The sequence below is a fragment of the Aedes aegypti genome, chromosome 2, assembly GCF_002204515.2.
Source record: "Aedes aegypti strain LVP_AGWG chromosome 2, AaegL5.0 Primary Assembly, whole genome shotgun sequence".
NCBI lineage: Eukaryota > Metazoa > Arthropoda > Insecta > Diptera > Culicidae > Aedes > Aedes aegypti.
This window is the reverse complement of record NC_035108.1, coordinates 464,768,914-464,795,415: the sequence shown is the minus strand read 5'-3', so window position 1 is coordinate 464,795,415 and position 26,502 is coordinate 464,768,914. Positions and strand designations below refer to the sequence as shown.

General features: G+C 37.8%; 1 protein-coding gene across 1 annotated transcript; it reads left to right on the top strand.

Moving 5' to 3' along the window:
• The first annotated feature begins 1,577 nt into the window (after positions 1–1,577).
• LOC5564528 (xanthine dehydrogenase) lies at positions 1,578–25,607 on the top strand. Its single transcript, XM_001648813.2, has 6 exons — positions 1,578–1,838; positions 1,904–2,967; positions 22,430–23,954; positions 24,010–24,278; positions 24,340–25,381; positions 25,440–25,607. The coding sequence occupies exons 1-6, from the start codon at positions 1,758–1,760 to the stop codon at positions 25,488–25,490; spliced, it is 4,032 nt and encodes a 1,343-aa protein (XP_001648863.2). The 5' UTR covers positions 1,578–1,757; the 3' UTR covers positions 25,491–25,607.
• The last annotated feature ends 895 nt before the right edge of the window (positions 25,608–26,502 follow it).

Below are 26,502 nucleotides of genomic sequence, written 5' to 3'. Positions count from 1 at the left end.
GGCTTCATTTAACGTGTAATATAAAAATCGTACCTTTTATATTTTTCTACGATCAACATATCACAAATGAAAGTACCGAAAAAAAATTAATTTTTTATTGCCAAAAATCAACAACCAGAAGAGGCTTCAAGAAAAAACGAAGAAAGCTAGGGATGTTCAAAAATAAAAATTATAAAAATCAAAAACCAAAATCCAAAAATTTGCGAATAAAACTAAATAATTATCCAAAACGTGTTTAGAACGATTTTATATAACGAAAAAGAATACTTAACTCGAAAATAAAAATTTGGGTATTAGAGGGTTAAACGTCCGACATTTTTCACTGTATGTGGTTTCGAGGGTATCCATTATTCAACTCTCTCTTTCTAGAAGTAGCTAGACGATATAAATGATAAACGATTTGCACATTTCTTTCTAGAGACTTCTTCACTATTGTAATGGAAAATCTTTGAATAGTTTCTATTTCCAAAGGAAGGTCTCAATTTTACCCAAATGGTCTCTGAAGTCACTATTTTTCTTAATTTGCTTGCAGTGAGTTCTGGTGCACTGGAACAGAGCCTGCTTCTCAGCTTAATGTTCAATAAGAACTTTTATAGTTATTAAATGAAAGTTTTGTTTGCCGAAGTTGCCATTTTTGCATTCGTTATCTCGGTTGGCAAGCCCAATGATACTATATGCCAAGGAAGTCAGCGAAACTTCCATTACGAAAAGATCCAGGACTGACCGGAAATTGCTTCGGTTTTCCCAGGAAGTGCTCCCAAAATTTTTCTAGTTATAAAAGAAATCTACCTGAGATTCCTCAATAAGTTCTTCAGGATTTTTTTTTCTGCATTTCATCGGAGGGTTACTCTTGCAATTCTTCCAAACATTCCAGGTCATACTGGATAATATTGCAGAAATTCGTACGATAATTCCTACACAAATTTCTGCGGGGATGTTTTTTAAGGATTTCCTTTAGGAACAAGTGTCAACATCTTTGTAAAGGCTGTTGATCAATGATTATTTTATAATTCATCAAAGGATACTTTACGGTTTGCTTTAAAAGCACTTCCCGATTTTATTCAAAAAGTTCTTTAATAATTTCTTGACATTTCTCTGGAAGGATACCTGCAAAAAATCGTTGAAGACCTTCTTGATAAATTCCCGATGGAATCATAGGAGAAATATGTGAAGTGATTCCAGGAGGTAAGCTCGGAGAAAGTCCCCAAATATTTGAAATATTCTTAGATTCTATGTGGAATCTAACTCCTAAGCCAATAGTTCTTATCGCTACCAGCCTTAATTATTAAAACCAACTTAATAAGTAATGTTAAACTTATTCATACTACTCCATTTAACTTTAAATGCCACATCGATTGGGATATGATCTGATTTTATTGTAGCCAAAGACCCGAATTCGCCTATGGCTAAAGGCTTCTATGATAAAGTAAATCTAAATCTATTCCTTCTTATAACTTATGATACACGAGAGATTCAAACTTTCAACTCTCATTTGAACTAAGTTTGACTAAGACAACAACTGGTGCATTCACCCTATCGAATCCATTGAATCCATTATTTTAATATTTGTAAGCGACATACAAGCAGTTCAGTCTAGCAGCGGCTGTTGCCGAATTAACAGGTTTCCAAAGTCAGTTCCACGTGGTTCTGTGTTACTTTTCTTGCGCAGTTTAAGTCATCTGCTTATCAGGTTCTATCATTTTATTAGCAATTGTGTTGTTGGTGCGGCTTATCGTGATTGGCTTTCATTTATAATAATGTCTGATATGGAGAAATGCGATATCCTTTTGGAATTTCGTGACCATCAACCTTTGGTATTCTTTGTCAATGGAAAAAAGGTAAACTTCGTATGACAATTGTATGATTGAGTGGCTACTTGAATTTTTGCTTCAAAAAACGATAGGTCATCGAATGTAATCCCGATCCGCAATGCACACTCCTGACATACCTGCGAGAGAAGCTCCGGCTCTGCGGAACCAAGCTGGGATGTGCCGAGGGTGGATGTGGAGCGTGTACCGTTATGATCTCCAGAATTGAACGTTCAAGCGGTCGTGTCCACAATTTAGCGATAAACGCGTGCCTTATGCCGATATGTGCCTTGCATGGAATGGCAGTTACGACGGTTGAAGGCATAGGAAGCACACGTACGCGATTGCATCCAGTTCAGGAGCGCATTGCAAAGGCCCACGGTTCGCAGTGCGGCTTCTGTACGCCTGGGATGGTCATGACCATGTACGCGCTACTGCGAAATTCCCCAGTGCCATCGATGAAGGAACTGGAAGCGGCCTTGCAAGGCAATTTGTGTCGATGCACCGGATATAGGCCTATCATAGAAGGATATAAGACATTTACGAAAGAATTTGGAACATGCACCATGGGTGACAAATGCTGTAGAAATAATCCCGGAGCCAAGATTCTTCCTGAACAGGAAAGTAGACTTTTCGAAACCAGCGAATTCATGCCATATGATCCCTCTCAAGAGTCGATATTTCCTCCTGAATTGAAGTTGTCCCCGTCTTTGGACGAAAACTCGTTGATTTTCCGATCACCTAGTGTGACTTGGTACCGACCGGTTAAGCTGGACCACTTGCTCGCGATTAAGAAACGTTACCCCGAGGCTAAAATAGTGGTCGGTAACACGGAAGTTGCTATTGAAATTAAATTCCAGCATAAGGAGTACCCTGTGCTAGTTTCCCCAACAAACATAAACGAGCTAACCGCCGTTGAGAGACATGATCAAGGACTGCGAATTGGATCGTCCATTTCTCTGACCGAATTGCAGCGAGTTTTGAGCGAGGAGATCGAATTAAATCCCGAGAGTGAAACTCGATTGTACCGAGCGATTGTCGACATGCTGCATTGGTTTGCTGGAATGCAGATCAGGAACGTGGCTTCAGTGGGAGGAAATATTATGACCGGCAGTCCGATTTCGGATTTGAATCCTATCTTTACCGCCGCAGGAATAGAGTGAGTATTCTACGGCATGAGTTCCAAGGTAATCCATATATCGAGTCTAAATGTTGATATATGGCTGATATTAGCCTTGATAAGCGATAAAAGATGTTCACGTGATGCAACGAAAAAGCATTCTCCTTACGTACGAAAAATCGTTGATTTCGCATCATTGATACGAAAATTCAGAAACCTGCTAGAGTCACACCCGCTCTCCTGATAGTACCTTCGATCGCTTTGTTAAACAGCAAGTTAGAAACATCCTCACCCTGTTTCAATCGATCTAAGGTTAGGAACAATGGCGAAATCTCGTCCACCCCCCCGCACATCTATCCATCAAGCGTAGCACGAATCGCTAGAAAGCCGTTGTCGGGCATAATTAGCCACAACTCGTTACTCTTCACTGAATCTTACGCTGCTGTTGAGTTTAGCTGTTTAGAGATTGGTTTCATACACATTCAGGTTTAATCGATATTTGGCGATTCTGATGTCAATAGAATCCTTTCGCTAGTACTTAAATATAAGCTATAATTGTTGGTATATTTCTACAAAATTTTATCGCTATAAGAACGGAAGAGATCTCCGAAACTTCGATTATCAGTTTCAGCACGACATGGGAACATAAAACTGTTTCCTATAAGGTACAGTGGGGGAAGTGTATCAGTGGGGTAAGTGGATCATTTGTCCACATTTTTTTTTTGTCGGTAGCTATAGGGGTAGTACTGGCACTCTTAATCTGCCCTAAGCTCCTTCCCAGCATTTGCTTTTATAAGCCTCTATTGCGTTCATCACACAGACGTTCCTAAGCAATGTTGCTCAAATGGTCACTGTGTACCCTAGCAGCAATCAGCCCTTACCGTAGTTTTGCAGTCTAGTACTTTAGACTACCATCAAACTATGATAAGACCTGAAATGCTACTAGAGTGGTTAAAGTGAAGAACGAAATAGTTTTATTAAAAGGTCCTCATTCCCCATTTCATTTCATCACTCAGCATCGTCACTTTTATTTTCGACACTATCACGTATTTCACCGATTATCACTCATCAAATTTCGTAATACACTTCAGATATACTTTCCATTACATCACTTTTCATATCACACCATTTTCATATAAATTCATTGTTATTAGCATTTACCATCTGTTAGCATTACTAAGTAATTAAAAGATATTCAATTTAAATGTTTCATTATTTTTGTTGCTGTAGAGTCATTACTATTCAAACTACAATTTAGCACTATCAACAAAGTTACAGTAAAACAAAATCACTTCAATCCATTTTTCTGCGCTCGCTGTCATTATTAACACTTTTATCATGCATGTTTGAAGAACTAGGCAATATTGTTTATATTCAGAGAAATGATTGTAAAATGTATTATGGCCTTTATTAAATTAGTAGAGTTCACATCATTATACATCATCATTATTATATTTCTAACAAAACTATCAGAATCACTTTCAATTTAATTTTCAAATTTTCATCTCCATATATTTTATTATAAACACACCATTAGCACCAACACAATCACTAAATTTAATAACAAGTGTTACGCGCCGTTCCACCAAACACCTATTCTTATGTTGCATTATAAAACGATTGATCACACGTTAGCTTCGAAACTTAACAACCATTACTGATTAGTACAAAGGATGCTACAGCTCGTGGTAAACGAACTGAACCATCAACAACCAGCACTGGTATATAAGTAACTAATGAGCCCTGGCGGTCCCTCCGTTCGAAGAGGACCTAATAATATGCCGAAACATATTAACAGATCCTCCGCCTGAATGCAGCCGTTTCATGATAAATCATGAACCGTTAGAGGTGTGCCAAAGTATTGGGAAGGTGATATGTTTCACAGACGGGTATTATTATGGTGCACCTTCTACTTTGGCACCGTCAAACCCTGTGATCGTGGCCAGGGAAGTGGATCATTTGTCCATATTAAGCATAAATACTTGAATATGTTGAATGTTTTCGCGCCATTGCTTCGTTTTAGGTTATATTGTTACGTCCACACTAATACTGTTGCAAAACTGGTAATACACGTATACTAACACAAGCAAACTTGTTAGCTGCAAAAATCAATTAGTTTCAAAATTGTTTTCTATCAATCAAAAATCCATTGTATCATTGTCTAAAATAGAATACTATTAGTTTTTTCAACACATGGTGTGCATTTCAGTTCTAATTGAGTGAATCACAATGAAAAATATGTGATTTTTATAAATGAATACAGATATATTGGACATGGTACACTTCCCCCTACTTTTTAATGGGATGGAGTAAGTGGATCAAGCATTATTACCGTATATTAGCAGACTACTTATGCGAATTGGAATTAATTTGAATTTGCTCAAATGTTGTTTTCCTTTAACTTTTTTCATTCCTAGCTTAAATCTGTCAAAGTTCCATAGAAAATTTGAATTAATCCGCCTAAAAGTATTTTGAATCATTCTTTCTGGTATGAAAAATATAATAGAATGAATATTGCAAAATTCAAACAAAACTTTTTGTGGTTTATCTAAGCTGAATTACGAAGGAGCAAAATAAACAAATTTTCCAATTAAATGCATATTATCGTACCTTATTTAACGATAAAAATTGTTCTAGACAGATGGTACAATTATATTCATGAATAGAATAAAAAGTTTTCAGTATGTTTAACGAAAGTAAATGTAACTAATATGTTTAAACAACAAGTGTTTTGCGATAACATCATTAGGAATGATCCTACAATACGTCTGTATAACTTATGAGAATAGAATAGGTGAATTTTCTCCAAATTATTTTGGTTACAATATTTTTTTAGTGCGAATTAATGTATAAATATTTTTTCAAATATTTTGATAAAATAAAGATTGATTGATTGATTTGACTTTATTAACGAGATTTTTAGCCCTGGGCTAGTTCATCTCGGGACCAACGGCTTTACTTCCCTTCCGAAGGAAGTCGTCACTATAACTTTTTACGTCATAAGTAACTATGTCGGGGATGGGATTCTGACACTAATAACAAGAACGAGAGTAATATCATTCTTACTATACATAATTACACCCCATTTGTTTTGAGAATAGATTTTTTTTATTGGTGATCCACTTACCCCACCATGGTGGGGAAAGTGGGTTATTTAGCGCAAATTTTCAAGTCCCTCATACTGTATACATAACAATAAAAAAAATCAAAGTAATTGACGATTTGAAGTACCGTAAAGTGCCGTAATTCAGCGCAGTTAAGGAATAAAATGATTCAAATTGTTAACTAAAAAAAAGTATTGCATCAATTAAAAAGCTTTATGAGTGGATCGCTAGCAAATCCATTTTAGATTGTGGGAAAAATATAAACTAGACTGTATTTAGAATTTAAAATTGAGATTTTTTTGAAATAGTTCACTTGTAGAAATTGCCTAATTCCGCGCACTTTTGAAACGCTTTTCCATATCCCGCGCAGAAGAGCGCCTAATTCCGCGCACTCGCGAAGCAATCAAATTAACATTAATTTTAATGTAAGGCAGAATTCATTCATTACGTAACGCTGAAATAGTAAATTTACAACCCCCTCCACCCTCCATAATACTTTTTGTATGAAAAAAAGTAAATTTTTGTATGAGCCGTTTAGTTTTATTTCTTTTATTTTTATGACCATCACATGAAACAAAGATAAACATTTGTTATGGCCTTTTCATTAACGTGGCATTGATACTTGTGAATTTCGTATAGGGGAATGTGGGGCAGTTTGGAGACCTTAAGGAAATTCGATAGAAGTGCAGAAAATATTATAGAATTATCAGTTCTTTGTACTATTTCCAACAATGTTTAGATCCGCACGATTTCCGTTGTCCTATAAAGTTCACGAATGAATGAATGATTTTTCAAAATTTGTAATTTTTCGTGTCTATTTTTTATCGATGGGATGATATGAGCAACCTATTTTAGATTGTGAAATTATCTCATAGAATCATGTAATTTAATTATTTTGTTCACTCAACTGGAAAGTAATTAGTGTTTAAAAACACTCTTTACAAAAAGATTAAATTTAAATGTAACAATTTAAATGTAACAATCAATCATCAACATTCTTCCATCAGTGCACCACACTGAAAAATGATAAGTTTACACAACGTAAATTTGAAAACGTTAGCCGCTATACAATTGAAATCGACAAATAGAATCATACTGTGGACATTTTTTGTGTATTTACTCAAATTACCTTACTTTTTGAACTCGTGAGCGGACTACTGGAACATGAGCGGATACTGGTAAATACGTTGATAGTATTTCGAGTATAATTTATTCATTTTTCTATTACTTTAGAAAACTGACTTATAACATACATATTCCTTAATTTCCTTGCCAGCTTTCGAGTTGCATTTTACTTCAGTTGAAATTTCAAAAATTTATGCAGTTTTCAAGAGGTGCTCATTCCAATCTATTGGCGAAACCGCCCCGACTACCCCTATAGGTATTTGTATTCTACATTGTTCATACAACACAAGAACCAGTTCGCATTATTGCTTAGAATCGATATGTCTTAAAAAATTCAATCAATTGTATCCGCTAATGCCACGGGTACCTGAAACTTAAATCTGTTAAGCAAACTAGAAACCTCAGAAGATCCATAAAGTTTATCCATAAATTACGTCTCACAAAATATGGCCATTTGCAATCTCTCTTCCCCGTATATCATACTTTTTGTTATTTGTGGTTCACAATGTTAAGTAAATTTTGTGTGCACAGATGTATAGATTCTCTCCTCTTGTGGTATATTGTTCAGACAACAATTTTAAAATTTTTATGGGCTTTGGTCAAACTTTTCCTCTCACCATGAATGACCACGTGGTTTCTGGACGATCGCTTTTAGTTTCCCTGTAAGTGAGCTTTCCCGAGATTCTGCTTGCCCGTGAAACGTATTTATGCATGAAGACACTTTTCATTGAAATAGTTAAATGTGAAGACGAATATAGCATGTTTAACTTGTTTATTGTTCAGCGAAGAACAGTGCGCGGAATTAGGGCATTATAAAAAAAACATGACCTAATTCCGCGCATTACTTTTTGGGATGAGACTCAATAACTATGCTAATATTTGATAAGATTTCATAGAGGCATCATGAAACATATCTGTAGCAAGTAGTTCCATAGAAAATTGCATAAAAAATAAAACATTTTCAATAAAAAAAAACGCTTTTGTTTTTGTCCTACAGTCTTAGCACGGACGCTAAGGAAATTAGAAAAATGGCGTCAACTTCGACGGGCCTCCACTGATTATTTTTTTACGCCGCGAAAAAATGCCTTATTTGCTTTTATTGATGATTCGAACTTATTCTAAATAGTAGTAGCATCAAATGGCATTGAAAGTTGTTGCAATATTGATGTGTATTTCCATATATAAATCGTTTTGTATGAAATGCGCGGAATTAGGCAATACGCTGAATTAGGGCACTTTACGGTATATTAGTCCCTCATTTGTCATTCACAGAAAAAAGTTTGAATTACATCATTAACGTTAGCTGTACATAACAATGAAGTTGACTATTGATTTTTCTGTATCCACTTACCCCACGGTACCTTATTTGTGCAATATTTTGATGCATCGCAATGAGGCATTCTCTCTTTATTGTGCCATATTTTTGGAACTCAAATAAATATCAAATATGCTACCATCATTGAAATTGTTCTCAAAAAGCACAATGTGCAATTTCAGTGGAGTTTTTTTTTCCTGTGTTGGGCGTATTATCACTGACCAAAAACCATGGCCGAAACTACAATAATAAACCAGGGAAGCACAACTGCCTAGCGTCTCGCATTCCCAAAATTTCTGGAAAGATCCTTAACGAATGTCTCTCAGAAACGTGTTGAAAAAAAAACAGTGAAGTGCCAGATCTTTCCCAAAAAATGTAATTGATTTTGTGGGACTCTTCATTTCTAGATCTTCGGAAAATTATCACGAGATGTCAACGAAAACTTAACAGCGAAAGCTTCTTTGGGAACAGTCTAAAATTTGTTTAAGCAGATTTTTTGTGAAACCATAATTCAAAGAATCCAAGGGTATTTCCTTGAATAATCTTTAATAAATCTCCGAAAAGACTTCAAGCGGATTTCGAATATTTTTTTAGATTCTATGAAATATACTTTAAATAGTCTAAGGCTGTTTTTTGACATTCTTTGTAATTTCATAGCAAGACCTTGTTCAGACATTGAGCATATTTCTTTCAAAATCATCAGTAAATTGCTGGCAAGATTGTAGAATCTCAAAGTTGATAAATTCCTGACGAGATGCTTGATGTAATTTTAACGTGAATATGCATCGAAGCCAAACTTCAAATTTTTAAGAGCACCATTCTAGAGAACCAGACAGTGGTTTGAGCTGAAAATTAAACCGATTGGTCACACGCAAGTGGTGACAAATCGATTTTTCAGCTCAAACGGCTGTTTAGTTTTCTAGATGTCTTCTTCTTCTTCTTCTTCTTCTTGGCATTACGTCCTCACTGGAACAGAGCCTGCTTCTCAGCTTTAGTGTTCAATGAGCACTACCACAGTTATTAACTAAGAGCATTCTTTGCCAATGTTGCCATTTTCGCATTCGTATATCGTGTGGCAAGTACGATGATACTCTATGTCCAGGGAAGTCAAGGAAACTTCCATTTCGAAATGATCCTGGACCGACCGGGATTCGAACCCAGACACCTTCAGCATGGCTTTACTTTGTAGCCGCGGATTCTAACCACTCGGCTAAGGAAGGCAAGGAGTGTTATTCCTCGGTAATTGGCGCAATTCATTCGATACCCTTTCTTGTACAAAGGGAAAATGAGACCAACCAACTAGTAGGTATGCATTTCTTCTTCCTCCCATATCCTCGAATTGATACGGTGAAGGAGTTCGTGCAGCTGCTCACTCCCGTGTTTGAGAAGCTCGGCCGGGAGCTCGTCCTTCCCAGCATCCTTGTTGTTCTTCAGCCCATTAATACCTTTCTTTACCTCATCTAGCGTTAGAGGTTCCATAGCCTGTCCATCGTCATTCACTCTCACTTTCTTAACTTAATCTAACCTTATGCGGGGCCCCTTCTTCTTCTCCACCACCTTACTGCTACAGGTTCTCTGCAACGACGGCTTCTCCGAGCCAGATCTACGTCGACGACGATGCAGGGGATGGGCACTGTAGATTTACTGCGTGTCTTGGTCCTGCCGATATGGTAACGGATCGGCCTTCGGCGGGTTCGTTGCCGGTATGATCTACTATTGCTATTTTTAACCGGCGGGGTTCTGCAGTCCACTTCGCATTCACTTCGTCCACGTCTTAACTCTCCTTCTTCTCTCTATCCTTTTCGATTCTTCACTTTAACTTTTTGGGTTTAGGCTTCAACTCTTGACTGTTTTAGTCGTCGAACCCTGGACAAGTCAAGGTATTAGGGAGTCGTCGGCTGTCTTGCGGTTCCTGACCTCGTTGCTCGGTCATTGCCCTCTGCATTAACTCAATGACCTTATTACGCCACCCCTTGAGGGTGGCCACCCAGAAGATGGTAACCTAGCCCTCTGGTGGTGGGTTTTTCCACTGTCGTGGGTAAGTGGCTGCGTGAATATTAGGGCGATTCAAATTTTGAAAATGTTTGAGAATCCAATCTCCCATATGCTCCTTACCATCTTTACCATAAAAATAGTGTTCTGTGAAATTTTCAGCTTGCTAGGTGGTGATTTAAAGTTGTCCCAAAGACAATGTTGGTTTTTATGAAAATTACTATGGAGAAATTTTGAGATATGTTCCAAACACGCTAGTACTGTAATGTAAGTACAAACTTCAAGCAGGTAGGAGATAGCTCTGTTGTTAGTGAGGCTAGCTGCCTGCGAAGAGGGTCAGTTTGTCTCAGTCACCATCTGATACTGACGGAGGATGGATGTGCTCCCCAAAGCACGGTCCTCCGAGAGGCGTCTTCTGGTGGCTGGACGGGTTTTTTGTGGAGGGGCTGGGAATCGACCATGACCTTCCGCTTATGAAGAAGTACAAACTTATTATCCCATAGTAAAAATTCATTGTTCAAACCATAATAAAGAAATTTGCTGAAGAGAGAAATTCAATCCGACGGATAGCAGAAGAAATATTCATGAGTTTGTTTGCTATTATTTAGCCTAATATGGGATTATAGCCCTGCATACATGTAAAAAAATCCCAAACAAAATTAGCTCAAAAGGGATTTGTTTCTTCAGCAACATCCTTCATTAAGGTTTGAATAATGAGTTTTCACTATTATAGTACTATCGTATTAGGAACATTTCTCGAAATTTCTCCATACTAATTTCCATATAAACCTACATTGTTTTTGGGACAACTTTAAATCACCACCTAGAAAGCTGAAAATTTCACAGAACACTATTTTATGGTAAGGATGGTAAGGAGCATATGGGAGATTGGATTGTCAAACATTTTCAAAATTTGAATTGCCCTAGTGACTACTCTAGGGTGGTGGAGTATATCTAAGGCCTAGCTTTTCGGGGGTTTGAACGGTGGAAACATAACAAAGTACAAATTTTCCTGACAGTTTACATTTACATTCTACGAAACGCTCAACACGAATTTCCCGGTGACTCTCACGACATAAAATAACCAACACTTACAGTTATCTCCGTTCTACAATGACTCGAAATGTCATTCTCTGGCACTCCTCGTCAAACCAACCGTTCCATGGTCTTCGTTGAGCAGTACCTACAACTCCTCGCGCTACTGTGCTCCCCGCTTGGTGGACTGACGGTTACACAGATCGCTGAATTTAATGCTCTCGTTGGTTTTAAAGGTCACAGGTCCATTAGGGCCCATTCACAAATTTCATAACGCTGTAGGGGGTGGGTGAGATGTTACAACTCATACAAAATTTGAAAAATATCCATACAAAATGCGTTACAAGGGGGTGGGTGGGTATCAAAAATGACCATTTTTAGCGTTATGAAATATATTAATAAACCCTTATGTTGCTAGAGGAATGATAGCGACCACTTTTCGAGGCACTCCTAGACAAAGATCTCTTGATTGATGGTTCCCGTAGTAATGAAAATGACCCTTTTTAGGACACACGTGCATATGGCATGCCGGACGAGGTATTGTTTCGAGAATTTCGATAGTTTGATGTTTTTGAAAATTTCGGCCTCCTTCCCTTTCCCTGATGCGGTATGTATGTGCGAGAATGTCGGATTACCTTGCTGCGCCAGCTATATTTTGACATGCTGTTCCTCTTACATGGACGTAATTTTGAAAACTGGAGACCAATTCTTGCGCGTTCCAGTCTTTAAAACGTTACGATTGCCGATTAGAAGAACTCGAATCAATCTGGCTCGATTTTTGCTTACAACGAGATAGTACTTAGATAGTAGTAGTAGTAGTAGTAGTAGTAGTGATATTAGGACCCCTGAAAGTTCTAACATCTATTACGTCGGAAAACTGTCGGCCGTCTACCAGCCCAAGAAACAATTTTTGTTTTAAAAAAAAGTTTCACAGAGCTGTTTTATTAAGCTGTTACCCAGTCAACATTTTGATTGGTATAACTTATGTTATACATCATTCTATATGAATCAATTCAATCGTAAAGAATGCACGAAAAGGCTATATACCTACCAAAGTGGAGGCCAAATGCGTACTTGGCACGGCTTATTCGGACTTTTTGCGATCAGATATACGATGCCACAAAATTTGGTTGAAAATAAAAAAAAGTTTCCAGTGAGTCTCAAACACGAGACCTCTGGATCAGGAATCGGGCACCTTACCACTGTACCACCAAGGGTTACTTATCTGATGGGTGATTATTTGCCAATGTTAATACATGTTTCATGTAAAGCGACACATACTTTGTTGTTCTTTGAGGCCCATCGTCAGCAGATAGACAAAGTTTGGGGAGCAATTTTTGCTAAGTTATTGCGATTTCATACGATGCTTACTGGATTGATATATGATCTGTCAGTTTGTATAACATAACGTGATTCTATGTTGCATTATTTACGACATGTTTTGTTGTCAACACAAATTGTCGTTTATGAATCGTATTGGGGATTTATATACAACTTGTATTGACATTGAGAACGCCTGATATGGCATCTTGTGCAATTCTGATTTTGGACGCATGAATATGTGATTTTGGATGCACATTCTTATACGATACGTGGTTCACTGGGTAGTTGCTTAATGATTGGCTTAATAAACATTAAACTATTATTCAAGCCTTATTCGCCCAGAAATTGAGAATCTTTTCAACAACCATTTTATTAACGTAATTTAGTACATGTTTATTCAATGACCGTACCTCGGCTGTTAAACAGTGGTAACATTATAAGTAGATTTTATAATGTTTATTCAACATTTAATCCACCAGGTATACAGCAAACATCCAGAGATGCTTATTAGGTGTTTGTTTGACAGGATTTCATTACATGTTATTTCTAAATTGTTGAAGAAAAGATGTAGATGCCATTGTTACTCATGATAACTAGTGTACAAAATAGAAGACTTTGTTCAGCATTAGTTCAACAACAACACATGTTGCCCACAGTCTGTTTAAGTGTTTTGTTCAACTGAATCACTGCCGTTATACGCATAATTGTCCCATGTTACTTTTTGTGCATTTTGACTTTTTGCCATCAAACAGTTTATTTTTACGTATAGTTTCAGAAAACACTTACCTTAAATTAACTTTGTTCGGAAACTTAATGAAAAGCAAGCCAAGTCAATTCGTCCCATTGATGAATTTCCACGCATAACTGTCCCACTACTGTATTTCTATGCATAACTGTCACACTATACAATTCGTTGCGCTGATCTCGAACAAAATATTCAGTAGGCAATTTTTATTTAGCTGGAGTTTGGGAAAATCGTTTTGAATATCTTCTTACGTTGGCTTTACAAACCATGTGGAAAACAACCTGTTTTATGTGTTAGTATTATCGGGATGCATTAATCATTCATGCGATCCCAACGTCAAATTTGATTGAAATTTTCAATATCAATATATTATTTCCCATCCGTTGTTCAATGAATTTCATTTCTTCCAGTTTTTGGAATCGTGGTCATCGATTAGAAATTTACCGTAATTTTGAATTCGTTGCGGGGAGTACTGAAGTAAACGCACTTGAAGATTCAATAACCACTTTAATTTCGAGTCCATGGCTTGTGACAAATCAACATCATGATTTAGCAAACTAAGTCTGAATAAAAATGGGTTGACCGTTTTCGGATGACTTTACCACATGCTAGGTTGTTCCGAATACCGGTTCACTGGTGGAAGTGGCCATTATATTGGCGAATCTAAAACCTGGTTTGCGACATATCAATTTTCATTAATTTTCAAATTAAATCTAAAGGTAGTTCAAATGTATTTGAATGACTTGACCACATGTCGGATTGTACCGAATTCCCGGTTTCCTGGGGTAATGGCCACTAAAGTTCCCAAACTTCATGAATTTACAAATCAAGTCAAACTATTCTTGTTCAAGAGGTTTTGGATGACCTGGCCACATACTGGGTTATTCCGGATAACTGGTTCTTTGTTGCAAGTGGCAAATATGTTGGCGGTTCTAAAACTTGCATGATGATGATTTTGCAAACAAAGTTCAAAGAAATGTCAAATCGTGTGAAGATTTGTGTCGTGAATTTTGAGTTGAATATTTACTCCTCAGAATAACCTTAAATTTGCCGATGAGTTTCTGTCAAGCCTGCAGTTGGAAGAGTCGATATAGGAATTTAGTACATCTTATAAACTCTCTAACTTACTCATCCTCTTTTATTTCACTAACTCATATATTTTCTCATTATCACACAAACAGAAAACTTTGCTTTCCATCCGTAACTATGAAATCGTATTTCATCACTTCCCCGCACGTGGCTCCGTTTGGCACATGTCACTTGAGCCTCCATTAGGTGCCTTAACATAGCCTTGAGGATATACGTCCTCTACATTCGGTACAATATATACATAAGAACAGTCATCTACAGCAGTATGCTTAGCACATAATTGGTCACTACTATCAGTGGGACTGTTATGCGTAGAAATTCACCAAAAAACCCCGTATTTCTAGGCATAACAATCCCACTATGAATTTCGTAGCTAAATTTACATTTTTCCCATAACACAAACTCTTGACTCTAATGAATACACTATTCTTTATACTATTGTAAAGATTTTAATTTATTTTACCACACACCTGGTCAATACGAGGCCTAAATGTGTAAAAATCTTTAAACGCGTTTTTCTCGATTGCATATTTTGGAACATGGGACAATTATGCGTATAACGCAGATTAGACATCATATTTATTTATAGAATGAATTGTAAAAACGTACAAAAAGATGTTTCTTCTTCTTCTTGGCAATAACGTCCCCACTGGGACAGAGCCTGCTTCTCAGCTTAGTGTTCTAATGAGCACTTCCACAGTTATTAACTGAGAGCTTTCTATGCCAACATTGCCATTTTCGCATTCGTATATCGTGTGGCAGGTACGGTTATACTCTATGCCCAGGGAAGTCAAGGAAATTTCCATTACGAAAAGATCCTGGACCGACCGGGAATTGAACCCAGACACCTTCAGCATGGCTTTGCTTTGTAGCCGCGGACTCTAACCACTCGGCTAAGGAAGGCCCTCAAAAAGATGTTTGTTCGATGTTTTTTCAACATTTCTCGATTACTTTTGCACATCGACGTAAGTAATTTTCATATGGTTTTGAGAAAATTAATTAGGAAGAATCACAACCTGTCTTCTAAAACTGTTTTAAAATGAATCACTTTTTTAACATTTTTTTTACCGTGTACATCGCTTAAATTTTGCATACAATCAGTTCGCGTTCAAAAACTAGGTAGTTTCCATTATTTCCTACAAAAAAGTTATAACAAAATGTTAAGCCGTTTCATTCAGTTACTTTCGACGTTTTTGTACCAGTGTAAAATCGGCTCAAGTAGTGTTTTATTTTGATTCGTGGTTAAGTCACTTTGTCTCCCCATACAACGGAGCGGTGAAAGTAGCGGTTGGGTTGCGAAAGTTTCAATTCTTACTTTCGCCGTTTTGTAATTCCGGTTTTAAACGTTCTAAACGTGAAAAATCAAGTTGAGTGTGAGCGGAACGTGTGGAATTTCGTCTGCGAAACACGTAGGATCGATAAAGTAAGTTTGTTCACTTTTTTGACTTGAGACTATTTGAATAAGTTTTCGAGATTTATCTTATAATAGAAACAGCGAAAACTTTGGTAGTTAATTGCGCTCTTCATTAAATACTCATATCTGGATGCCTAGGAATCTAATCAAACATTGTTACGATGTCGGGGCTCGAACTCAGGACCTTCCGATTTACAGGCGCATGCATCTCCACTGCTCCAACCAAGGTTATATAGATCAGCAGGTAAAGAGCAGTATTTAAATACAATAAGATTAGTGATCCTTTATAGAGAGATAAGCGGAAGTAAAATGGAATGATTTGGCAACAGACCAGCAGTGCTGATTTTGCTCGGCGTCGAGAATAATACTGTAACACGGACATAACTTCCTCATTGCTATAAAGTGTATTTTGTTTCGTTATAGATCTTCGAGCTACATATCAAAACTAATAAACAGCCGAAAAAATCAAAAACTAAAAATCGCATTGACAAAAATTCAAAAAAGTAAAACGTTTTATTTGTTTGCTTCATGCAAAATTACTTTTACCGAAATAATTTCAAGCGGATTACATTACTCCTCAAGAAAAGTTCAAAACAAATATAACGCATGTTCGTTTGGCTCACACTTTGACAGCTCTCGCTGCTCGATTGGCTCACACTTTGACAGAAATGTCAGCTTCCGCGAATCTCTCTTATAGAGGTCCCCAAGCAAACTGCCACGAACACCAACGCACAATCAATGTTACACAAGTCGATTTCCTCAGAATGAAAACGTATCGATGTTTGTTTGACGTTATTGAGCTTTCGGTCAACGGCAGGCCAACAAGGAAGCGGTTGTTTTGCAGCAATTCTGTTTATATTTGGATTCTCACAGCAAACAAAAGCAATGTTGTGACAGTTCTCACAGCAAACAAAGAAAATTTTGTCAACATTGCACTACTACGCAGGCAACTGGATTGGTCTATAAAGGATTTCTAAATAAGATAATCGAACAGATTGTCGTACATATGTTGTTTAAACACTGTCTGAGTATTTTGCCTGCCTTCGGTGTATGTAAACATCATTGTTGAACATTGCTTTTTTTCTATCTTAATTAACGAGATTTTTAGCCCTGGGCTAGTTCATTTCGGGACCAACGGCTTTACTTCCCTTCCGAAGGAAGTCTTCACTGAAATTTTTAGTGACTATGTCGGGAATGGGATTCGATCCCAGGTCCTCGGTGTGAGAGGCGAGTGTTCTAACCACTACACCAGGTCCATCCCATTTTGAACATTGCTTGTGAAGAGATCTCAAACGAAAGCTTTATTACAGTTCAATAACAGATGGATAATCACCTTATGAAAACATGTTGTTGAATTAACACTGTACAAAGGCTATTTTTGGAATGATGGTGATCATAAGTAATAAGGACTTCTTCAACTTTTCTTCCACAATTTAGTTATTACTCGTAATAAATGCGTGTTAGACAAACGCTGAACAAGCCTTTCTGAATGTTCGATGGATAACCGGTGGTGCAATTGTTGAATACACATTGTAGAGTCCATTTATAGTGTTATTACTGTTTAAAAGCCGAGGTAAGGTAATTAAATAAACAAGTACTAAATTACGTTAATCAAATGGTTTATTATTGAATAGATTCCCATTTCTGGGCGAATGAAGCTTGAATAACAGTTTATTTTTACTAAGACAGTTATTAAACAACCAATAGTTGAATAAATCAGCTCTCAGAAACTTTTCTCAATGGAGAAATTGTTTCTTGGTAAGTTGAACAATACTTGTGATTGAAAATTTGAATCTTAATCGGTAATAATGGTTCTAACAACACTTCTGCAAAATTTGAACAACGATTAACCCCTCTACCGACAGCTTCATTTTTTCACCACAAAAAAATATTCAAACAGCGATAACTTTTTCGTTTTTCAATGCTTTTGCACCATTTTTTCTCAAGCACTCAAAAAACAGGCTACAGATTTTTTGTCATGTTCGGTCATTTGCTGTTCAAAACAATACTTCAATGGGAGTTTGTTGTGAAAAAATGAAGCAAATTGGGGCAACCGTTTTGGAGTAATGAACATTTATGTGTCTGGTACAAATCTGGCCGTATGAAGGTCTTAAAAACTTCAAAAAACATCTTTTTGTAATTTTCAGATTTCTTGAAGACTACTCAACCGATTTGTATGATTTTTTCAGTGAAGCTCCTTATAACCTGATATTGTATAGCCCTCATTTTAGTTTTTTTGATAAATAGATTAAAAACAAAATGGCGCCCAAAGAATTTTTGTATGGGAAATGTCGGTCCCCCAATCTTCAAAACGATATGACCAATGATCAATATTGATACAGACTCTTAAAATAGAAGAAATTTTTGAGGGCTTGTGAACAAATGGTGCTAAAATATCGAAAAACAAAAAAGTTATCGCTGTTTGATATTTTTTTGTGGTGAAAAAATTAAGTTGCCGGTAGAGGGGTTAACCTACAACTATGTTTAATGGCTTTTATATTACAAGTGGTTGAAAAGTTGAATTCAAAGCTTCTCAAAGCAAACATATCATCACTGCCATTTTGATCCATTTAAGTATTGTTGAAAAAGTGACGAAACAAGTGTTGCTTAAAATTATAAAAACTTGTTATTCAATTGTATGTCGCATACACGCAAACAAATTTTGTTGTATAATCTACCGAATCCATGGTAGAATTAAGAACTGCACCAACAATTTTCAACCGACTACAAAAATCTGTTATTTTTTTATAATTTGGTGAAAATCACTGAGCAGTGCAGTAAATGTGACTATGTCCATAGTAGCATCCTCTACAAAGCATTGTATTTCAATCCGTGACACCCACCGTACAACACAGTGTGGTCAAAAGTATGATGCTAAACTTCTCAAATCAAGAATGTTTCTAGTCAAAAATACCACAACTCTGGTTAAATCAACAGAAGAAATTTTTTTGTGTAGTGATGTTGACTATGTTTTGGTAGAGTTAACAGATTAATGTAGTTGGTTGAAAATCGTTGGTGCAGTTCTTAATTTTACCATGGATTCAGTAGTTTCTGCAATAAAATTCATTTCAGTGTATGGAACAACAGAGTCCGGATCTATAGAAACAACTCTTCTTCAATTATAATAGAAAGGCTTTAAAATTATCAATCAACGTTACTTCAACTTTAAAATTCCATGAAAGTTTGGAACTAAAATGCTGCTAAGAATATATGCAACATTTGATCATCACTATATACAACTTATACTTTTGTTCAAATACCACGGCTGTTGTAAAGCTTTAGTTAAGCAGACAAGTTTATTAATCGCCAACAATTCTCGCATAACTTGTGATCTCGCCCTAAAAGCCATTGGTAACCGAGTGTGTAGCTTCTTGTTACCGAGCAAACAAATAGATTTAAACGTTATTCAACAATGCTACGATGAAGAGAAGATCCTCCTCTATCTTCCAGTGGTTATGGTTTTCATCCTAGTTCATTAATTTGCTTAGAAACAAGGAGCTACACACTCGGTTACCAATGGCTTTTAGGGCGAGATCACAAGTTATGCGAGAACATGGTTGCTACTGATTGCCATCCCCCTGTTGGCAGCAAAGTTCACTAGACGTAGGCCGTTGTCAATGGTAACGAAGTGAAGGCTCTCCGTACCAATGATAGGGCGGAAGAAGTTCTCTTCCGTCCTGCACATTAAGCCTGATTTGCTACTGAAAAGGAATCGCTAAAGAAATTTCTCGTCGGTTGCTTGCAGAAATTTTCTACAGCGTCTCCCATTTGAGCTGACAGTTCTTTTCAACTGCGTACTGCGATCAGAAAAAAGCGCATTCTTGATCGATTCCTTGCAGAAATTACCCATGCATCAAGATAGGCCGAGAAATTACTTGTCAGCAGCGAATCAGGCTTTACCGTCGTATCCTTCACGCCATCGGGTTTGTCGTTTGTCTGTGCATAAACTTTCCTATTGACTGTTTAACGATAAACTTGCGACGATCGACGCGCCACCATATTTCATACAACGGGGGGTATTAGAACTAACTTGGAGGTGATGATTTGGAGGTTATTTGGAAAGTTGGAGGTTAAAATCACCTCCAAACACTAGCGATTTTGCGGTGGGATGTTGACGTTTGATCACGAATAGTTAGATTAATTTTATAGGTACCGTCGATGGGGGTGACAATGGGTCTGGGAGGTGAGATTGGGTCAAAACGGAAAAATATGATTTATGGAATATTTCAGCTAATAATGCTGATATTACTAGAATTAAGAATTCATATGTTATGGAACATATTATTACACATAATTCATCACAATTTACATTTTAAGAAATAGTAGTTTTTGTTTACTATATCAATGAACATGTATGTTGAAACTAGATTAAATTAACAACATTAAATTTCCCTTGTGCAAAGTATAACGCATGTACTGCAACCTCTATCGTTATATTAGAAGAAGGTTTAAAGTCTTTTCATTACACTTTACACGCATTTTCCGGAATCTATTTGATTTTTCTACAAAAATTTCATTTCTTTTGGTACGGTATCTAAAACATTAAAAATGGGGGTGAGATTGGGTCAAGCAAGAACGATAGTAAATGAAATTGCAAGACCACTTTTTTGACATTTTACGGTGATGGGTGTTCTCATTCCTCATTAAGATGTGTTTACTTTTTAAATACTGCATTTCTGAAAACATCAAACAAGTATACTTGAGGATTCTGTGCATTGAATAACAATGCAACGCATTTTGACAACTTCTCAAACCAGCAACTGTGTTTCGTGCGGAGCAACATCGTAAAATTTTATCATTTTTTTTTTAAATTTAATTATTTATCAGTGTTTTCATATGATAGAAACATCTCACGAAAGTACAAATGAGTTAGATCGCTGAAATACCAGGATTATGACGTCAACATCTGCCTGAAATGTATTGATCGGGGAATGTCGTACAGAAATTTAACTATTTGCGAAGGTTTAGAATAATGACTGTTTCAGTACACCTTTGGCAAAACTGAAAAGGCTTTATGGCAATGGGGATGATACTTTGAAGACAATTTGAGGAAAAAACAAGACATTTTTTGGTATAATCGTTCTTTTAAGTAGGTTTATCATACTTGTGGAACATCTTAGATGTCTTTTCGTCTTTTTTGCATCGTATTTCTTCAATATTTTTCAGCTGTGAATGGTTTTGCAATCATATTCTCAAAAACAAGTTATTTTAATTACAGTGACCCAATGTCACCCCCTCTATGGGGTGAGATTGGGTCGTTTTTCATTCACTTGTAGTGCCGCTGTGAATAAATATTTTTCTTTAATTTTTTGAACAGCTGGTAATGTACCATAAAGGTACATACACACCAAATTCGAAGTTTATTGGAGTTAAATTGCGATGGTTATTCAAAAAATAAATCGTACATATCCCTTTTGACCCATTCTCACCCCCAACGACGGTACTTATCTGATGTTAGTATTTAAGGTTAGGAAATGCGACAATTTCTTCAGTGGGAGATGCGACATTTTTTTAAGTATATGCAAGTGGTAGTCGAAATACGCGTATCTGTCAAATATATGCAATTAGGGTGAAATTAAAAATTACAAGATATATTTTTGTGTTCTCTATTGAGATTCTGCTCAGAGGGTTCGATACATTAAAAGAGTGCATAGACGTTGATCATGCTGTAGTTAAAACATATGCCCCAAATTTCCAATCCACAGATCCGCTTCCACCTAATAACGTGCTCCTTCTTCTTCCCGATCACTATGAAGCCAACTCGATGTTCAGCTTTATCGCCATCGCTGTGGTGATGTTATATTTGAATGCAGTGTTAGCGACGGGGTCCACCGGTCTAAATTCACGTTCTCCAGATCTTAGCTAACGCTCTTTCTGAATAGCAGCCACGCAGACGCTAACTTTTTATAATTCACGAGCCAAAAGGCTTACTCGTCCAGGATCATTTAATGTCCTGACGTTCCAGGTACCGTGTTTCCAATCATAGTCCTTATTTCGTTGCCGGAAATAACGTTAATTTCTTCTTCTTTCTCCATTTTTCGTGGTGGGTAATTAATTCGGTATGTTACCTTACCGGGGTCGCGCTACCTTCATCGGCTTCGCATTGGAAAGGCAATTTCCACACTCTTAACCCTCAAGAATCTGTCAAATTTATTCCAATCATTATTGAGCTAATCGTTACGGTTCAGTACGATGTGCTGCTTTGGGAAATTGAGGCATACCAGTTATTTAACGTCTTTCTTTGTTATCTCTGCAATATTACATGTGCACGCAGCCTGGTTGAACTTCTGAACATCTTTTATTGAGATTTAAGGCGTGCCAGCTAAGAGGATTTCATCAATATTATCATACTTTTTCAGATTGGAAGTCGCAAGTTTGAATGATGGAGTCCGCAAGATCCGTATGGGAGATGGGTTCTTCACTGGGTACCGTAGAAATGCTGTGCGTCCTGACGAAGTACTAATCTCACTGTTCATCCCGAAGACCAAAGCAAATCAACACATTGTAGCTTTCAAGCAAGCTAGAAGACGCGAAGACGATATGGCCATCGTAAATGCTGCCTTCAACATTACCTTCGAACCGGGCACAGACATCGTAGAACAGGCCTATCTATCCTTTGGTGGAATGGCGCCAACAACTGTACTGGCAAAGAAAACTGGGAAAGCCCTGGTTGGTAAGAAGTGGAACAGCAAACTAGTCGAATTGGCCAATGACACATTGGTTGAGGAACTTCCTCTTAGTGCGGACGCCCCTGGCGGAATGGTTCTCTACCGCAAAACACTTACGTTGAGTTTGTTCTTCAAGGCCTATCTCTTCGTTAATGATGCACTCACAAAAATCATCCCCGGTCATGAACCTGCTGAAGAGCGGGAACAAAGTGGTGCACAAACCTTCCAAACTATAGATCCGAAAAGTGCACAAATGTTCGAGCAAACTTCCAGTAATCAGTCCGCTACTGACCCGATCCGAAGGCCGCAAGTTCACACCTCAGCCTACAAACAGACCACTGGTGAAGCCATATACTGCGACGATATACCCAAGTATAGTGACGAACTGTACCTCGCGTTGGTTACTAGCACCAAAGCCCACGCTAAAATCTTATCCATCGACGCTTCGGAAGCCCTTTCGATGGACGGAGTCAAGCGTTTCTTCTCCGCAGCAGACCTAACCGATGAGCAAAACCAGTGGGGTCCCGTCGTAGAGAATGAGTACGTGTTCTGGAAGGATGTCGTCAGAAGCCAGGGTTTGATCATTGGTGCCATCGTTGCAGATAACCAAACCATTGCTCAGAAGGCAGCTCGTTTAGTTAAGGTCGTCTACGAAGAAATATTTCCAACTATTGTAACATTGGAAGATGCCATCAAGAACAAATCTTTCTATCCCGGTTACCCCAAATATATGATCAAGGGCAATATCGACGAAGGCTTCAAGCAAGCCTATCGAATAGTCCAAGGCGATTGTAGATTAGGTGGACAGGAACATTTCTATTTGGAAACACACACGTGTCTTGCCGTTCCAAGAGACTCGGATGAAATTGAACTATTCACTGCTACTCAACATCCCAGTGCAATACAGCACTTCGTGTCTCGGGCCTTGAACATTCCTTCAAGTAAGGTCTTTTCGCGTGTAAAACGGTTGGGTGGGGGATTCGGCGGTAAGGAGTTTCGCTCAGTATTACTAGCTGTACCGGTAGCGTTGGCGGCACACAAGCTAGGTCGACCTGTACGATGTGTGCTGGATAGGGACGAAGATATGACCATCACTGGTACACGGCATCCATTTTACATCTCGTATAAAGTGGGCGTTGACGAAAACGGACACATATTAGCTGCTGATTTCAAGGCTTACAACAATGCCGGCTGTTCTATGGATTTGTCATTTTCGGTATGTTATAGGCAAGAAAGTTGAGTACCTAACTGATCCTCATTATCGATTTCAGGTTATGGATCGTGCCATGTTCCATATCAACAATGCCTACGACATACCGAACCTTCGAGTTGAGGGATGGGTCTGCAAGACCAATATACCGTCAAACACCGCATTTCGAGGCTTTGGCACTCCACAGGCCATGTTGGCAACTGAAACGATGATGCGTCATGTGGCTAGATCGCTCAACCGAGACTACGTAGATCTAGTGGAGCTTAACATGTGCGGTGATGGATATGTGACGCACTACAAGCAACAAATTGAAAACACGAACCTACGAAAGTCAGTTTGAAGAAACTCTAATGTTGAATCTGTTTAAGACAATTTGCTTCTCCCTTTTCAGATGTTGGGCAGAACTGATGAAATCTTCGAATTATAAGGCTCGCTGCACCGAAGTTGCACGGTTCAACGAACAGAATCGCTGGCGTAAACGGGGAATTAGTTTGGTTCCCACAATGTATGCAATAGGATTCGATACCATTCATATGAACCAGTCAGGCGCTCTGGTACATGTATATCAGGATGGAACGGTATTATTGACTCATGGTGGAGTTGAGATGGGACAAGGTATACATACTAAAATGATACAGATAGCGGCCTCCGTACTCCAAATACCATCTGAACGTATTCATATCTCCGAAACGGCGACGGATACAATTCCCAATACACCTCCGACGGCGGCCAGTCTGGGTTCCGATCTTAACGGCATGGCTGTACTCAATGCTTGCGAGATGTTAAATGACCGTTTGAAGCCTTACAAAAAGCAGTTTCCCGATCACGGTTGGGATAGTTGGATCAGCAAGGCGTATTTTGATAGGGTGTCCTTGTCCGCATTCGGGTTCTATGCTACTCCAGATGTTCATTTCGATCGCGCCACCAACACCGGTAAACCGTTTAACTATTATGTGTTTGGCGCTGCCTGTTCAGAAGTAGAAATCGACTGCTTAACCGGTGATCATCAGGTCATTCGTACGGATATTGTTATGGACATTGGCTCTAGCCTTAATCCAGCTATCGACATAGGACAAATCGAGGGTGCTTTCATGCAGGGGTATGGTTTGTTCACTCTGGAAGAAACGGTTTACTCCCCGGGTGGCACACTGCTATCGAGAGGTCCAGGAATGTACAAGATCCCCGCATTTGGAGATATTCCCGGGGAGTTCAACGTTTCGCTTCTAACAGGATCTCCGAACCCAAGAGCGGTTTATTCGTCAAAGGCCGTAGGAGAGCCTCCGCTCTTTTCAGCGGCATCGGTTTTCTTTGCCATTCGGGAAGCTATTGCAGCGGCGAGGTATGAGGAAAATTTGGATAATGATTTTAATCTTGTATCGCCAGCCACTGTCGCCAGGATTCGAATGGCCTGTCAAGACAGTATCACGAACAAGGTAGGGAGCAAACCAAGTAAAGGAAGGATTTATTAAGTAAATTCGTTTTCTATTTCAGTTTTCTGAACCGACACCAGAATCGTTCGTTCCTTGGAATGTTATGCCATAAAACTCTGATGAAGCACCCTGGAAGACGCGCTGTTTTATTTATGGAATTTGGTTAAATAGGGTTATCTAATTTATACTTGTTCTGAAATAAATCGAACCTTTTAAAACAGATTAAAAATAATGTGGAACTCATTTTTGTATCAACCCTTCCCTGATAAAATTCATATTTTTTCTAATTCACTCGCCATCACTTTCTTTCTATTTTTTGTATCATTGAATAAATTGTAAATGGAATTTTAACAATAAATAATAATTTAGCTCACTGCCTGGTGCCCGGAGTACGACGAACGGTTCGCGAAACTGTGCAGAAAAACCGGAGAACGATTTCCCAATCCGATACGGAGCGGAATTGAAAAACGTGCGAACGGTTTAACGAATTCAATATAACTAATTTATTAACTCTTGCTGTGTGTCGAGTGTGTGGTAACAATTCATGTATTCATTCTGCGCCTACACGGCCATTTTATCCATATTAGTTGGTACATATTGGATTATATATTTGCATGTTACGTAACCATAACTGAAATAAAACTATTCAAAATATTAGCCAACAAAAGTTTCTTTCGTAAAACATGTTTAAAATGCCAGTGAGCGAAGCACGCGCGAAATATAGGTGTACTTTACGGTATGTATCTCTACAATACAGTTTTGGAAAATTTTATATAACCCATAATTTTCCATAATCTGATTGATAACTCCCGTGCTATTATTTCTTAGATAATTCAAAGCTATAACGCTGAAGACACCAAATTGATTTATAGTAACTGGGGTAAATGTACAAGAGTTTTCACAAAGACGGTATAAAGACAAAGTAGTCGGCAACAGAATAGGTGCCACTTCTATAATTACATTCGATCCCTTGGTACTGGCTCGGTACCAAAGTTTACAATCAACTCTCCATTACTCGATGTTCCATATTTCGTTATATTAATACTACGTTCAGACTAGAGCTGATATTACGTAATATAGGCTCTCTTGATATTAGAAACCATGCATCTAGTTTTCAATAGAAA